Below are 17,885 nucleotides of genomic sequence, written 5' to 3'. Positions count from 1 at the left end.
AATTCCCTCTGTCTACATCTACATGTTTTCTTTGCATGAGAGGTGAACGAAATAATTTTACCCCTAATGTAAGCTTTGAGGATATCCCATAATAAAGACGGGGAGGTCTCCTCCTTAATCTCACAGAAAAAACTGAGTCAGTAATGCTTTAACAGAAGTTAACATCAGCCAGCAAGAGAGGATCAAGCCTCCAGTGTCTCAATTTCTTTGGCTTCACGCTAAAGTGAAAGTCTAGAATTACTGTGGCATGGTCTGACACTGTAAGTACTGGGTAGATACAATAGTTGGGATTAGTTTTTTATCTATTAAAAAATAATCTATTCTAGAGAATGAACGGTGCACATGAGAGAAGAGGGAATATTGTTTTGCAGAGGGATACAAAAGAAGCCAGGGATCTACAAGTCCATATTGACTCATGAATGTAGAAAACATCTGGGACATTTTCTTTGCGTTAAAGATCGTGGGCTAGACCTGTCCAAGGATGTGTTAATTACACAATTCATATCCACTCCCATTATAAGTAAATGAGAGTCTAAATCTGGAATGGCAGTGAACAATGAATTTACAAAATTATGATCATCCCAATTGGGTGCATAGACAGACGCTAATATAACTGGCTTTTCATACAGTGTACCAGTGACAATTATGTAACGACCGTTTGAGTCTGTTATTAGTTTATCCTTAATAACATTGACATTTTTCCTGATTAATATGGCTGTGCCCCTTAATTTTAAGATCAAATTTGGAGTGTAAAATTTGTTCAACCCATGGTCTACATAATTTTCTTATGTCAGAGTTACACAGGTGTGTCTCCTGAAGAAACATGTCTGCACTGAGGTCTTTTATACGTGTCAAAATTTTAGTGCATTTGATCACAGCATTTAGCCCACCAATGTTTAATGAGATGATCCTCACAGCCCGTCCGCCAGCAGCACCCCCTACGATTACGTTGGCCATATTCCAGTCTCAAACAGCAGAGTTGCCTGATCAGTCTCAAGGAGCGAGCAATGAGATGTAAATTAACTTTTCTGAACAGATTCAGTGCAATAAACAATGAAAGTACACACAGCACAGGTAAGAAACATATAAAAGTAAAGCGAGGCTTTCCCTCCCCTCCCACCCCTCCCATCTATCAAACTAACACAAACATGAACTTTTATACTTCGCTTTCTTCCACATCTGTCTTCTTTCTTACTTTCTCAGCTCTTGCAGCTTTTACTAGCAAGGTAGAACCCCTATATTATTAAGTTTGTCTTTTGTACGTTTTGGCTTGTAGCCCAGAATCATTTTACAAATATCATATGAACCAGTGTAATACCTGAAATCAAACACAAAGTTGAATAAGTAAAGCTATAAAATGACCATATCAGAAGGTGCTAAATACTAAATAGTCCTGTGGTTAACTGAGGGAAGGAAAAGAAAGGGGGAAAAAAAGGAAGAAAAAAAAAAAGTCATTGAAATTGTAACTCTAATCCAACATTCCCTATGAGATAATATAATAATATATACCCTAATAATAATAATAATAATAATAATAATATATACCATAGTGTATACCATAAAGATTAGTTATATCTTGCCAGAAACTAATCAAACCATGTGAACAGCTTATAGGTCATGTGTAAGCAATAACATTTGAAACACTATCATTTTTGTCAATTTTGTCATCTCTATAGCCTACTCCAAGGCTACAAGGTGCGGATGTCTTCAAACCTTGTTTCCACAGAGCAGTGCTATACTTACCAGAACCGCTCACTGGAAATAAGGTTCAAGTGAACACCCTAGATGTTAGGTCCTTTCCAGACATTTATTTCTTCAGCTGCTTTTCTTTGTTGTTTCAACAATGGAAACACGCATTTCAACCGCTTAAATTAAACACTGAAGTCTGCTGGACTTTGGCAAGGGTGAGTCTGACATTACATCCATCATGTGCAAGTGTGTGGTGTGTGCCTGTGCACCAATGTGCATCTCTACCTGTAATAACATGTACTTAATACCAAACAATACACATTATTTCATAGTATGAGAAATATGTGCATTTTTGAACATTTTAACATGCTTGAACTGCTGCATTGCCATCTCATCTCAGCAAAACACAGGATCCCACTGCATTTATTCCATCTGATGTGCACTTCTCCATGACCTTGGTGTAACATGTACACAAACAGTATCATCATGTCATCTATGGCCAGCTTTAGCAAAATAGAACAAACAAGTGATGTGATGAAAAGACTGACTAAGCCAATGAAAGGTCTTAGTAACATAAGCAGTGACATTATAGCTGCAAAGCTGTGTGGTTCACCGACACTCTAGGTAACCAAGCAAATATAGCATAATAACTTAAAAAGAATCAAAAACTGTCTCACCTGCTGCAGATGAAATGGTTCCACTTTGTGTAGCTGTGGCTGCCTTTCCAGCGGCTGTCTTCTCAGACCCAGATGTGGATCGAGCTGGGGAGGTACTATCAGACTGTCCATCACTTGACTCAGATCTGGATTTAGATCTGTTTAAGGCAGGGGACAGGGATGCAGACTTTGACATCCTGCCAGTTTTCCGTGGAGATTTGGACCTCCTCTTGGCAGGCAGCGGTGAGTGTGATTTCGTCCGGTGCCTGTGTGACAATGAGCGGGACTTGGATCGTCGTCCAGACCTCAGAGGGGAACGGTTTCTTCTCCCAGGGGACCGAGAACGCCTTCTACCTGGAGACCTGGATTTTGACCGCCGACGGGAGACAGGCGTTCTTGATTTGGTCTGTTTATGATGACTCCTTGATCTGGAGCGACGGCTGCGTCTAAGAATTACAATAGACCTTGATCGAGTCCGCCTGCTCCGGCGGTTTGACCGGGACCGTGAACGGCGAGCTCTTGGGGGTGGTGATCTCCTACGTCGAGACAAAGATCGACTTCTGGAGCGTCTGCCTCCGATACGCCTTGCTGGTGATCGTGACCGGGATCTACGAAGAGGGCGCCTGGATCTAGATCGGGAGCGACGAATCTTAGTAACAGAACGTGATCTGGAATGCCTACTACCTGCACCGCCACGTCGAGGAGAGCGAGTCCTAGAGCGCTTAGTGCCAGCATGAGATCGTGACTCTGATTTTCGACTTCTCTTTGGAGACCGGGAAAGAGATGGAGACCTACGTCCACCACGCTTAGGGGAACGTGACAACCGTCTTTTTGGAGAAGGGGAACTATGACGTCGCTTTGGAGAAACTGACAAGGAGCTCTTTCTGTGTTTGGGGGACTTGGATTTCCTGGGAGATTTTGACACTTTTCTCTTAGGAGTGGGGGAGTGAGATGTAGATCGGGACCGGCAAAGTGGCCTCTTGGGGGATTTAGGAGACTGACAGCGTGACTTTCGTTTTGACCCAGGTGACTTAGAGCGAGACAGAGAACGTGACAGTTCTTTGCTTTTCAAGGGAGTTGTAGACCGTTTACCCTTTGAAGCTGATCTGGAATGGCTTCTTGACAGCTCTTTTACTACTGGTGCTGTTTGACCAGACTGCTGCCTACTTGGTGTTGGAGACCGACTCAAATTCAAACCAGACTTCTTTATATCTAGGCCCCTCGAAGGGGAAGGAGACTTTGGAAGTGAAGGAGATTTTGACCTGGATAAACCTTGCTCCTTGATATTTTCCATATGAACTGCATTTAACAGATCTTTTACACTTGTGTCATCACGTGGGGTATTACCTTCCTGTTTAGGGATAATGTCAGGCAGTTCTTGGGCATGGATGAATCCAAGTTCTTCATTACAATCACTCTCGGTCTTTACCTTTACTGCCGCTGGCTGAGTAATCTCAACCTGGTCTGCGGAGGATATGGTCATATCCTGACTCACGTCATTGGTATACTCTCATTCAAGCCAGATGGAGACTTGTCCATGTCTGATGCTTCTTCTTTCTTCACCGTTAGAGGCTCAAGTTTCTCCATCAGAGTGGAAACCACATTCTCCTCTCCTCGTTTGGTTTTTGGCACCAATTTAGAAACTGGCTCTTGGAACTCAGATGTAGTTACTGGAGAAAACTCTGCCATAACCAATCCTTTTACCTCCTTCACCTTCCGATTCTGAAGCAGAAACTGAGCTGCTTTCAGATGGGGAGTGAGAGGGCGATTTCTTATCCTGCTTTTCATCTTTCTTTCTCTTCTTTTTCTTCTTCTTAGCAGCGTGTCTTTTGCTTTTTTTAGATTTTACATCTCCCTCTACGTCGACTCGATCTGAGGAAAGAACTACGCATTACTGAAACAAAATACTAGTGGTTTTTATCAGTTTAAAAAGATTTAGGCTTGATGTTGTCCTACCTATATCCCTTTTACTCTCCTCCTTCTGCCCAGCAGCTGCTGCTAATCTGGCACTACAAACAAGGGAAAAGATATACGTTTGTGCAAGTGTGGACAGAGGACTGTTATGTTCACTGGCTTTACGGTTACTCATTTTTTTCCCTTTAAATATAACACTTCCCAGCTTGTTTTTTAAATGATACTCTTGAGGGTTGGTATTAAAAAAAATCTGATTAAAACAAGAACAAGAAAATACATTAAAGGGCCACTTTGTTTATGGTCCAATATAGAATACCACCCAAAAATTCAAGTTGTCCTGACCTGGCTCTAGTGGTTCTGACAGGTCTTGGAGGGGGTGGAGGTTCCACATCTGACTCAGCACCAGATTCTGAGCTGCTCTCCTTATCACCTTTCTTCCTTCTCTTCTTCTTCTTGCTCTTGTGTTTTCTCTGCTTCTTGTTTTTCTTATGGGGTGGCTCATTCATTTCCTTGGCAGTCTTGTCATCTTTCTCAAGTGCTTCATCATCACCTGCCAGGCATGTGAGAGGCAAATAAGGACAAAATGCTTAAAATGGCCAGGGGTCAACAGGGCCCTGGTTGGTGGATCTATTGAAGGATTTTAGCCATGCTAATGCTCCCCAATGAATTTGCAAGGAGAGTGAGGGAGGATGGAGGCAGCTGTTTATCCAACTCTTTACAAGCTGGACAAAATCTATTTTTGTACGCCAGCAACTTCTGTGCCTTGTGAGAGTCTTCTCCAAAACTGGAGAGGTAGTAACAAAGAAGAGGAACAGACTCAAGCCTAACACTGCTGAAATTATCTTATTTTTAAATAAAAACCTTTGAAGCTCCCAATTCCCCTTCATTTTGTACAACTATAGTCATAACAGTCACTAGTTGCACAATCATTTCACAATTTATATCTCTATTACATACAGTATTTTATGATGGCACAATCACATAACACAAGTATATTACACTGAACAAAAATATAAATGCAACACTTTTGTTGTTGCTCCCATTCTTCATGACCTGAACTCAACAATCTAAAACATTTTCTATATACACATAAGACCTATTTCTCTCAAATATTGTTCACAAATCTGTGTTAGTGAGCACTTCTCCTTTGCCATGATATTCCATACCACCTCACAGGTATGGCATATCAAGATGCTGATTGGGCAGCATGATTACTGCACAGGTGTGAAGACTGTGGCAACACTGTAAAGACAGTGTTGCCAAAGTAACTTTGAAAAGTTAGTTCATTAGTTACTTTATACAGTTAATTCATTAGCAGCTGCGGACAAATTGTCGGCAGCTGCTAAATTTAACTAATAAAGTAACTCAATCTAACTTGGTTATTTTTAAGATTTAGTACTCAGAAAAGTAACTATTAGTTACTTTGCTGATTGCTCAAGCTTAAGAGTAATAAAGTTAGATTAATAGTTACATTACCTATTAGTTGCAAGTTTTCAGCACTTCTAATAAAGTAACTGCATAAAGCTGTGAATGAACTGTATAAAGCAACTAAAAAAATAACTTTTCAAAGTTACTTTGACAACACTGGTTAAAGATTGGCCAGCAGGTAATTATTTAACTTGTTTACATTGTCATGGCTTGAGAAAACAGTTGCGTGTTTTTTCCTTCTTGTGTGCAGCTGTAAAAGTATTTATTTTTATATTTATAACAGATTTAACTTCTTGTTATAATCCTTCAGACGAGCTGCGCTCTGATGCAATCCGCTGATGTCACCACTCGCTCTGTTCACTGCTTGTTTATTCCACTTGACAAGCTGCATGTCGTATTGGAGATTAGATCGTGCCACATACCACATTTGTGCATGCAAGATTTTTTGAACACTTCAAAATTCTCTGTGCGCAATAGCATGCACCGGCGCCCCTCTAGCGTCCTGTCTGCACCCGTTAAAGACGAGTTTACTCTTCAGCACGACACATCACGACACAGATTATGATGTGTCCTGAAGAAAAGGCATGCTCATGTCAGTGAACCTTTACATTCATGAAAGGTTTGATGTTGTGTTGCTAACAATAAATAATGTGCAACGTGTCCTTTAAACACTAACATACCGAAGAAAGAAGCAGTGAGTAATTCATAAGGATGTGAATCGTACAACAACTCACGATTCAATTCGATTCTGATTCTTGGGGTGACGATTCGATTCAGAATCGATTTTCGATTCAAAGAGCTCTGAGAAATAGTTATATTACTTAAAAAATGTTTACGTTTAAGAAAATGCAGCTTTACAAGGTTAATCAAGTGATTCTAGATGTAAATTTACTTATCTGCTTGGCTCATTCAGAGCTGGCTGGCAGTTTAGCGAAGCGCTGGTCAGTAGTTGGCAGAGACCGCTGCTCCGCTTCTTTTAGCTCCAGGTGATGGCGTAGCATGTGGGCTTTAAGATTTGAAGTGCTTCTGAAGTACTTGACTTTCATTTGCAGATTTTGCACACTGCATAAGTCATGTCAAGCTCCTTCTTATGCAGCAAATAATAAAATCCAAAATGCGCTCAAACATTTGCCTACAGCAAAGACGGTGCTGGCTAAATTAGCTCTTCGTCCGCCATGCTGAGCTGCAGCTCATGAATATTTGAAGCACGCCGGACCCTCCCCTCGCGGGGATGCTGCAGTACGGAATCCGTTGCCTGACAAACAGTACGCGCAGCGACTAAGCAAGAAGATGTTTTAAAAAATGCTTTTTAAAAATCGATTCTTGGACATTTTGGATCGATTCAGAATCGTAATAAATAATCGCGATTCGGACGTGAATAGATTTTTTCCCGACACCCCTAGTAATTCACCTGGATCTCACACAAAGTCCAATCCCACGGGTATCTGACGCCTGCTTCTCTGTCAATGTTCCTGATATCAAAATCACCAGTTTTGTACATTTCTATTTTCTCTTTCTGCAGATTTTGACTCATTGTGTTTGGCTGCATTTTGGTGCAATAAGTTTTTTTTTTTTTTTAACCACTTTACGCAATATGTGCCCATTTACAGTAGTACTGTATAGCATATGATGTCGTAAAATGTTTTTACGATGCCTTCAAAACAAACTGATTTATACCACATGCAAAACAATGGCAGAAAGTTAAAAAATGCATAAATATCAAAAAATGTGCAACTGTCACATGCCTGCCTACATAAGGTATCCTGTATTTCACATAAATAGATTGCATTTATATAGTGCTTTCCAGCTGCATCAGACACTCAAAGCACTTTACAAATAATGCCTCACATTCACCCCGATGTGAGGGTGCTGCCATACAAGACGCTCACTACACCCTGGGAACAACAGGGGATTAAAGACCTTGCCCAAGGGCCTTTAGTGATTTTCCAGGCAGGCTGGGATTTGAATCGAGAAGCTTCTGGTCTGAAGCCCAATGCCTTAACCACTAGACCATCACCTCCACCCTCCATCTATACATAAAATAGATGTTTGACAGATCTTGTTCAATGAAAACCTGTTGTTCTTCAGTAAAGGTTATTTGCACTTTAAATATGCAATTTAGCTTGCTTAAGGTAAAAATATAAAAGACAGGTGTGCATTATGGTCTTATTTTAATGTGGTGAACCACATACACAACACGTAATAGCTTCTGAAATTAAGATTGCATCCAGTAATGCTATTTTCCATAAAACTATGATAATCAAGCCAAGTCATACCACCACCAACAATAACCAGTGCCTTGAGTGAAAGCACTGCACAAATGGTTTTGCTATTAATAATAAAACAAACCTACACAGACACATACCTTTAGTTTTGTCATATTCACTCACCTGAGGGAAGGTCTACTGCGCATTCCATTATGGGCGTCCGATGTTCACAAAGGTCCTCTTGTCAGTGGTGGACTTCTTTACACAACACAGAACAGAAATAACGTCATTTTAGCTAGAGTGACTGACAATACAGCAACACCACAATTGAATATCAAAATAAGCAACAGCATAGTAATCACATTAACTGTGATAGCCTGTAGAACTATGCTAAACTTAAAGTTTTAGACATCCAATATTTATGTATTATGCAAAATTCTTTAGCTAGGAAGATATTTTCTTGGTCAATCAGCAGAAAATTATTGAATCCTATTGTGGTAACCAAATAATTGTTTCCAAAATTCATAGATTTCAGCAGCTCCTTTAACAGACTACTTTTAAAAAAATTATATTAGCCTGAAGTCCTTGTGTCGATTTCTGAGTGTACAATATTTTCATGCAGCCATGTCATAATAAGAATGTAACAAGGCAACCTCACATTGCATTGTAATATTCACTGTGGAGACTAGTGAAGAAGCTTTTTATTGGGGACACTACATTCAGCGAAAAAAGCCAACCCAGGATAATTTGAGTGCAAGTCTCAGAGTGTAAGTCTCAGAATGTGACTTTTGGAAAACATTACAGAGGAAGCAAGTGCAAAACTAACCGTCTCAAGCTGCCATTCATTCCAATGACGATCACAGGGCAGGTATGATTTATCTAATGATATTATTTACAATTCTCATTTAGAAGAGTCAAATAAATAAAACAGAAAAATTGATTTAAAGCCATAAAAGTCAACGTAAATTGAAAAAATAAAAAATCATGACTTTTTAGAAAAGTTTTTTTTTTTTTTTTACCAGCACTGGACCATCACACTGAAGGAAAAAGATGCATCGCAATAGGATTTCCCTCTTATGTTGCACTTCAGCATCTCTGCACTTTTTTCAAACTGGTTTTTAAAGTCATAATTTTTTGTAGAGCTGTTGAATTTCATCAGGGATAGCATTAATATTCTTAAACTGAGTTTTATCCATGCTTGAGACTGTTTGAAGGCAGGTTTTTATACCTCAGTTTTAATTTATTTCATCAATTTTATCTACGTTGTATGGGGGGGGGGGGGGTGTATGTGCGATTTTGCGCTACTCTGAGCTGTAGCACTTTTGTTCAAGTAAAATTCCCAATAAAGTATATTTAATTGACTGAAGTTATTATTATTTTATTGGTTTACATAAGGTGTGTATGCACGTTTGAGTGAAAAGAGCATGAAGGCTACAGTGTTGGAGTTGGAACTTGACCTAGATCTTCAAGGCTTCAAGGGATACATTCTTGCTGCAAATGAAATCCCTGGAAATTTATAGAAGTATGGGTTCATGGTGCACAGACCATTTTTGGCTCTGTAACCTTCAAAACTAGGTGAAAGCCATTCATCATCGAACTTGACCTAAACCTTTTGTTGGGAGTACAGTGTTGCAAATATTTTTGGCCTTATGACCTTCACAATGAGGTCAAGGACAGTCATCCCTGAATTTGGCCTTGAGGTTGACTGATGCATGTTTGCTGCAAATGTGATAGACCTGCCTGAAATCCTTGGAAAGACAGTGAAAATACAGCCTTCATCACACACAGAAACAAGTTTTGGCTTGGTGACTTTCAATATATTTGTCAAGGTCACGCCTCATTGAACCTGAAATCTTCAAGGAATCCATCCCTGCTGCAAACTGGATAAAAAAAAATCTAAAATCTATGAAGTTACCAGGAGTAGCATTTCGGACATATGGACAGCATTTCTATATCCCCGTTTGGGAGGTGGGACAACAAAGGAAGACAACAAACCGTATAAAATAAAAATAAAACTGGCAAATGAACATTTGCTCTAATGGGAGAACACACACACACACACACGGAGATCCATGGTCAACATGCTAGTGTTGATTTGGAAGTGTTTATAAAGTAGATTTGGAAGTGTTTATAAAATAGGTAGCTGACATTTTTTCAAGGGTGGTAATAAATTGTGCAAAGTTTCTACAACCCCTGGCAAAAATTATGGAATCACCGGCCTCAGAGGATGTTCATTCAGTTGTTTAATTTTGTAGAAAAAAGCAGATCACAGACATGACACAAAACTAAAGTCATTTCAAATGGCAACTTTCTGGCTTTAAGAAACACTATAAGAAATCAAGAAAAAAAGATTGTGGCAGTCAGTAACGGTTACTTTTTTAGACCAAGCAGAGGAAAAAACATATGGAATCACTCAATTCTGAGGAAAAATTATGGAATCACCCTGTAAATTTTCATCCCCCAAATTAACACCTGCATCAAATCAGATCTGCTCATTGACATTGACCCTATGCCATGACAGTGACCCTATGTGTCTTTTTGCAAGGAATGTTTTTGCAGTTTTTGCTCTACGGCAAGATGCATTATCATCTTGAAAAATGATTTCATCATCCCCAAACATCCTTTCAATTGTCCAAATATCAACATAAACTTGTGCATTTATTGATGATGTAATGACAGCCATCTCCCCAGTGCCTTTACCTGACATGCAGCCCCATATCATCAATGACTGTGGAAATTTACATGTTCTCTTCAGGCAGTCATCTTATAAATCTCATTGGAAAGGCACTAAACAAAAGTTCCAGCATCATCACCTTGCCCAATGCAGATTCAAGATTCATCACTGAATATGACTTTCATCCAGTCATCCACAGTCCACAATTGCTTTTCCTTAGCCCATTGTAACCTTGTTTTTTTCTGTTTAGGTGTTAATGATGCCTTTCGTTTAGCTTTTCTGTATGTAAATCCCATTTCCTTTAGACGGTTTCTTACAGTTCGGTCACAGAGGTTGAATCCAGTTTCCTCCCATTTGTTCCTCATTTGTTTTGTTGTACATTTTTCGATTTTTGAGACATATTGCTTTAAGTTTTCTGTCTTGACGCTTTGATGTCTTCCTTGGTCTACCAGTATGTTTGCCTTTAACAACCTTCCCATGTTGTTTGTATTTGGTCCAGAGTTTAGACACAGCTGACTGTGAACAACCAACATCTTTTGCAACATTGCGTGATGATTTACTCTCTTTTAAGAGTTTGATAATCCTCTCCTTTGTTTCAATTGACATCTCTCGTGTTGGAGCCATGATTCATGTCAGTCCACTTGGTGCAACAGCTCTCCAAGGTGTGTTCACTCCTTTTTAGATGCAGACTAACGAGAAGATCTGATATGATGCAGGTGTTAGTTTTGGGGATGAAAATTTACAGGGTGATTCCATAATTTTTTCCTCAGAATTGAGTGATTCCATATTTTTTTCCTCTGCTTGGTCTAAAAAAGTAACCGTTACTGACTGCCACAATCTTTTTTTCTTGATTTCTTATAGTGTTTCTTAAAGCCAGAAAGTTGCCATTTGAAATGACTTTAGTTTTGTGTCATGTCTGTGATCTGCTTTTTTTCTACAAAATTAAACAACTGAATGAACATCCTCCGAGGCCGGTGATTCCATAATTTTTGCCAGGGGTTGTAGAATGAGTTGGAATGGCGTGAGACCGAATGTTTTTAGAACCTTAGCCCTCAGACCTCAGGTTTTGTGAAAAAGAACTCAACCATTTTATTTCCTGTTAATTATGTAGTTTTTTACAACCCCAATTCCAATGAAGTTGGGACGTTGTGTAAAATGTAAATAAAAACAGAATACGATTTGCAAATCCTCTTCAACCTATATTCAATTGAATACACCACAAAGGCAAGATATTTAATGTTCAAACTGATAAACTTTAGTGTTTTGTGCAAATATTTGCTCATTTTGAAATGGATGTCTGCAATATGTTTCAAAAAAGCTGGGACAGTCGTATGTTCACCACTGTGTTACATCACCTTTCCTTCTAACAACACTCAAGCATTTGGGAACTGAGGACACTATTTGTTGAAGCTTTGTAGGTGGAATTCTTTCCCATTCTTGCTTGATGTATGACTTCAGTTGTTCAACAGTTCAGGGGCTCTGTTGTCGTATTTTGTGCTTCATAATGCGCCACACATTTTCAATGGGCGACAGGTCTGGACTGCAGGCAGGCCAGTCTAGTACCCACACTTTTCCTACAAAGCCACGCTGTTGTAACATGTGCAGAATGTGGCTTGGCATTGTCTTGCTGAAATAAGCAGGGACGTCCCTGAAAAAAACATTGCTTGGATGGCAGCTTGAGTTGCTCCAAAACCAGGATGTACCTTTCAGCATTGATGGTGCCATCACAGATGTGTAAGTTGCCCATGCCATGGGCACAAACAGACCTCCATACCATCACAGATGCTGGCTTTTGAACTTTGCGCTGGTAACAATCTGGATGGTCTTTTTCCTCTTTTCTCCGGAGGACACGACGTCCATGATTTCCAAAAACAATTTGAAATGTGGACTCATCAGACCACAGCACTTTTCCACTTTGCGTCTGTCCATTTCAATGAGCTCAGGCCCAGAGAAGGCAGCAGCGTTTCTGGATGTTGCTGATGTATGGCTTTTGCTTTGCGTGGTAGTTTTAACTTGCACTTGTAGATGCAGCGACAAACTGTGTTAACTGACAATGGTTTTCTGAAGTGTTCCTGAGCCCACGCAGTAAGATCCTTTACACAATGATGTCGGTTTTTAATGCAGTGCCGCCTAAGGGATTGAAGGTCACGGGCATTCAATGTTGGTTTCTGTCCTTGCCGCTTACGTGTAGAAAGTTCTCCAGTTTCTCTGAATCTTCTGATAATATTATGGACTAAACAAATATGTAGGACTGCTTTTTTGCATTTACACAATATCTCTAAGATTAGAAAGGTCTTGTCTCAGAGTGATGCTGAAAAACTAATTCATGCATTTATTTCCTCTAGGCTGGACTATTGTAATTCATTATTATCAGGTTGTCCTAAAAGTTCCCTGAAAAGCCTTCAGTTAATTCAAAATTCTGCAGCTAGAGTACTAACGGGGACTAGAAGGAGAGAGCATATCTCACCCATATTGGCCTCTCTTCATTGGCTTCCTGTTAATTCCAGAATAGAATTTAAAATTCTTCTTCTTACTTATAAGGTTTTGAATAATCAGGTCCCATCTTATCTTAGGGACCTCATAGTACCATATCACCCCAATAGAGCGCTTCGCTCTCAGACTGCAAGCTTACTTGTAGTTCCTAGGGTTTGTAAGAGTAGAATGGGAGGCAGAGCCTTCAGCTTTCAGGCTCCTCTCCTCTGGAACCAGCTCCCAATTCAGATCAGGGAGACAGACACCCTCTCTACTTTTAAGATTAGGCTTAAAACTTTCCTTTTTGCTAAAGCTTATAGTTAGGGCTGGATCAGGTGACCCTGAACCATCCCTTAGTTATGCTGCTATAGACTTAGACTGCTGGGGGGTTCCCATGATGCACTGTTTCTTTCTCTTTTTGCTCTGTATGCACCACTCTGCATTTAATCATTAGTGATTGATCTCTGCTCCCCTCCACAGCATGTGTTTTTCTTGGTTCTCTCCCTCAGCCCCAACCAGTCCCAGCAGAAGACTGCCCCTCCCTGAGCCAGGTTCTGCTAGAGGTTTCTTCCTGTTAAAAGGGAGTTTTTCCTTCCCACTGTCGCCAAGTGCTTGCTCACAGGGGGTCGTTTTGACCGTTGGGGTTTTTACGTAATTATTGTATGGCCTTGCCTTACAATATAAAGCGCCTTGGGGCAACTGTTTGTTGTGATTTGGCGCTATATAAATAAGATTGATGATGAATTGATGATGATGACAGATGATGGAATCCCTAAATTCCTTGAAACTGAACACTGAGAAACATTGTTCTTAAACTGTTGGACTATTTTTTCACGCAGTTGTTCACAATGTGGTGATCTTCATCCCATCTTTGCTTGGGAACGGCTGAGCCTTTTGCGGATGCTCCTTTTATACCCAATCATGATACTCTCCTGTTTTCAATTAACCTGTTCACCTGTGGAATGTTCCAAACAAGTGTTCTTTGAGCATTTGTCAAATTTTCCGGTCTTTTGTTGCCCCGTCCCAGCTTTTTTGAAATGTGTTGCAGGCATCCATTTCAAAATGAGCAAATATTTGCACAAAAAAGTCTATCAGTTTGAACATTAAATATCTTGTCTTTGTGGTGTATTCAATTAATATAGGTTGAAGAGGATTTGCAAATCATTGTATTCTGTTTTTGTTGACATTTAACAACGTCCCAACTTCACTGGAATTGGGGTTGTATGTGAATGTACTGTCTTAATGTATTTATAAATTATTAAGGTTCTTGTTATCATATACACACTATTATTATCATTATAATTATTATTATTTTATTATCGTTTTATTTTTACTTCTATTTGTCATTTGATTTTTTTAAATGGACCACAATGGAAACAGGTGTTTTCACGTGTCACAGTTTGTGCGTGATCTGCTGTAAGCAGGTGCTTTTAATATGACAAACAGAGACGGTGGCAGAAGACATTAAAAGCAACACAAATTTCACTCATTGTACCAACATGACACTTTAGTCACTCATGGTAACAGCAACATAACCTTAACGAAATTGCCTAAACCAACTGAACTACAAAAACACAATAAATCAATAACACTATCACTGTTAAACTGACATGAACCACAATAACATTTAAAACCTCAAAACCCAGAACTTTCATGGTGCATTGGAGCACAATGTCCATTGTTTACTGGTTAACTAAAATTGCTAATTTCTCAAAAATTAGTCCTATCAACTATCCATTGTTGGAGCGTTCATCCTTAATGCAAAATACATAAGCATACCCAACGGCAAATGTTAGCTCTCCCCGGTTTCATCGTGATTGAAGCTATATACATGCACCCACAAAAAGACCACTTGGCTATTATAATTTATTATAAAGATTTTAGGATGAAGAAGCTATAATGACACCATGAACAAGCACTAGCGTGTGTACATATTTTTCTGCATCATCTAGCAAAGATGGTGTTCCTCAACCGGTGTTACATTACATGTGATTTATTTTATGTTATTTATTTTTTGGTGGTGGTGGGAGTATGCAATACATTTCAATGACTTTCCAATAAAATGTGATAATATTTTAGGCAACTTAACATCATCTAGGTCTGATAAAATTTGCTAACGCAATGATGCTGCGACTTTCAAGTTTCAACATAACACTCAAATATGCAGCTCCTGTTTCGACATTATGATGACATTATTGGGAACCACTTTTAGGAAAATGAGGTATCACCACTAGGTTTACACATTCATGTATGCTCTGCAGCGCAAGAAAAAGGTAAATAGACTATGTTAAAGGAAACCCTCCTGTAACTTTTGGAATTGTGGCACTGACATCTGATGGCATAGTTGCCTTAAAAATCTAGGGCATTACTTGACAGAACTCTTTCATTAACCTTAATTCAATAGAACTAATATAATGCCTTGATTTTTAACCTTCAGACACATCCACTGACTGACATGAAAAAAAGAAAAAAGATTTAAATAGAAACTATCCATGTCCAAGTTAATGCATGTCCATCCTTTAGACTTGTTTGACAGCAATACTTAAATAAAGGCAGTGGCCATCCGTACTTAGCTGTATTGATATAGGGAAATTCTTTGTACGTTGCGTCTCTCACTGGTCCATATAGGTCACATGATGATGAGGCTACATACTTGTACAAGTATTTGCTATTGACACATCGATTTTTGAACTATGTTAACCATAACTAGGCTGCGCTATGCATTAATAGAATTTGGAATTATTAATACAGCGACGTATGAATATCCACCTCGGAAATAAAAATACTGCACAATTTGACAAAAGTGCATAAATGGTGAGGATTACCATCAGAAACATCAATTCCAAAGCAAAAACAAACAAACCAACCAAACAAACAACAACAGTCCATTCATTTAAAGTATTTGTGGGGGACTACCAGACAAGGATACTATAACACCTCTAATCACTTTTTGGGTCATAAGCATAACGTGAGAAAGATGTTAACCATTCCTGGCAATGAAGCCACTGAGTGAAAAATTCTTAAAAACACCAACTTATTTTGTACACCATTACTCGACTTAAAATATTTACAATGAAAACTTATTTTAACAACATGCAGGGCTGTTCGGCAAGCGACCACTCATTTATTCCTTTCTACAGTTGGCTATCAAAGTTATCGTTATGATTAACGGAAATTCCGCAGATTAAGTTTTCGAGTACTTAAATATTGTCTTTTAGTTAAAAATATGTCACTATAGTGACTTATAATTGGAAGAAAGCAGGTTTTTGATAAATATAAAGCTATTTCCCCGACACACTCGGAAACCGCGGCCTCCACGTTTACTGCAGCTAACACGTATCCTTGCTTTAAAATTACCGCAAAATAACGAGGTAGCCATCGTTTGCAAGACTAGTGTAACAAACAACAGTCTGATCGTTTAAATCGTTCGGAACATTCATTAGTTATATAACTAACGCAAACCAAGCGTGCCGCGGCCTCCACGAAGCAGCTCGCACATTATGCTAACTAAACTAGCGTGCTTTTAGCCGTTTTGGCTAGCTAGCTAAAGCGTTTAGCAGCTAATAGTCACAACAAAGTACGGTACTTCTTTATCATAATTATCAGTTCTGTGGCACCAAATTACCGGGTTTATGCTACGTAGATACAGTCCTTGTGTAGAAAATGCCAGTTATATGCTGTCCTGAAATACGTGAAGCCAAAAAAAAATAGTTGAATATGCTAAACGCTAGGTTAGCCAACTAACTAATCCGCCATGATGGCGAACGGCATCCCAGCATGCCATGCTGCGCGGTTTGAATGGCAGCTTCACCATCCTCCTAGGCAACCCAACCGCTAAGGACAGTGAGAAATAAATGTTTTTCACTTTCTTGTGTTATCCGGGTATTTTAATGTACAGTACATGTGTATCTTGTGCATTATTTTACTGAATAAACTCAATCATTCAATCAAAGGAAATTCCAGAGAAACAACCTCTGGTTTAATAATATAATAATAATAATACTAATATTAATAATAATAATAATATTAATACCTGATTTTAACTTAAGTGTCTGCATTCCGGTGACCAATTATTGGTACTATGGAATCACCAGGTCTAGTCTGCAGGTTTTCATTCTAATCTGTCTCCTCAGCAGGTGTTTCAGTGATGATCTTAAACAAGGTCAACAATTTAGAAGCCATCAAATTCTTACAAAGGACCCCAACAAGATATCTATCAGGATTTAACACTTTCTATGCACACAGACTTTGGAAACTAAAATGAACAATTCTTAGTGATACGTCTGTGAACACCTTCAGAATCATTTTGGATGTCCTGGCGACCGACAGACATATTGATTAGTTAGGCCCTGAGTGGATAACCAGTTCCAAAATGAACAGATCGAGACAACAGGCATATATGCCTTATTTCCCAAAGACTGTACTGTACTGTACCTATACTATACTATACTATACCAGCCAGATAGTATTGTGTGAGCATATAGTGCAGCCAGCACTCAGTGCTATATGGAACCAGCAATCCTGGGTTTTAAACCAAGTTATAGCATAATGATATTGACGACTGAACGGTTTGTTTAACAAGGTGTCAAAATACTACTCCTTGTCCACGTTGTGACATCTTTGCAACGGATCAAGTAGGGGATTGCTATTGGTGTAAAATACTGTGGGGACCTTGTGTGCCCTGGGCCGCTGCGGTATCACAAAGGCCCTACAGGAACCCTGAATACAAGATGGCTAATGGGTATTTGGTGAATCAAGAAGTCCTCAACAGTCAGGTGGAGGAGGCAATGGCTTTAACGGTGGATGAAGGATGCAGCAGTTCGGTTAGACCTCAATCGTTTGGAA

General features: G+C 39.3%; 2 protein-coding genes across 3 annotated transcripts in view; both read right to left on the bottom strand.

Moving 5' to 3' along the window:
- The window catches only part of si:dkey-67c22.2 (uncharacterized protein LOC792544 homolog), a 51,475-nt gene that overhangs the window by 17,999 nt on the left and 15,591 nt on the right, over positions 1-17,885 (bottom strand). The window contains exons 5-8 of the mRNA XM_034186025.1: positions 4,602-4,809; positions 4,302-4,354; positions 4,050-4,217; positions 2,367-3,854 (exon numbers count right to left, since the gene is read on the bottom strand). Of these exons, the coding sequence (XP_034041916.1) occupies positions 2,367-3,854; positions 4,050-4,217; positions 4,302-4,354; positions 4,602-4,809 (1,917 nt within the window). The remainder of the gene's footprint in view (positions 1-2,366; positions 3,855-4,049; positions 4,218-4,301; positions 4,355-4,601; positions 4,810-17,885) is intronic.
- On the bottom strand, positions 3,857-16,787 carry LOC117524409 (protein pxr-1-like). 2 transcript variants are annotated; one of them, XM_034186179.1, is made up of 5 exons: positions 16,666-16,787; positions 8,078-8,149; positions 4,602-4,809; positions 4,302-4,354; positions 3,857-4,217 (listed from the first exon to the last, which is right to left on the bottom strand). In XM_034186179.1, exons 2-5 carry the CDS (start codon positions 8,103-8,105, stop codon positions 4,003-4,005), a joined length of 504 nt encoding a protein of 167 aa, XP_034042070.1. In that variant the 5' UTR covers positions 8,106-8,149; positions 16,666-16,787; the 3' UTR covers positions 3,857-4,002. The 2 variants fall into 2 exon arrangements, with proteins under 2 accessions (XP_034042070.1, XP_034042072.1); XM_034186181.1 differs by having other exon boundaries at positions 8,078-8,154; positions 16,665-16,696.

This window comes from Thalassophryne amazonica, chromosome 14, assembly GCF_902500255.1.
Source record: "Thalassophryne amazonica chromosome 14, fThaAma1.1, whole genome shotgun sequence".
NCBI classification, from domain to species: Eukaryota; Metazoa; Chordata; class Actinopteri; order Batrachoidiformes; family Batrachoididae; genus Thalassophryne; species Thalassophryne amazonica.
The sequence above is the reverse complement of the archived record's forward strand: the minus strand, read 5'-3'. Positions and strand labels throughout refer to the sequence as shown.

Excerpts from the sequence above, each read along its gene's own strand:
- LOC117524409 (XM_034186179.1), bottom strand. The coding sequence starts at position 8,105 with ATGGAATGCGCAGTAGACCTTCCCTCAG. Across the intron at positions 4,355-4,601 it reads GTCAGAACCACTAGAGCCAG|TGCCAGATTAGCAGCAGCTG; the intron begins GTCAGGACAACT and ends CCTTGTTTGTAG. Across the intron at positions 4,218-4,301 it reads GGAGAGTAAAAGGGATATAG|ATCGAGTCGACGTAGAGGGA; the intron begins GTAGGACAACAT and ends TTCTTTCCTCAG.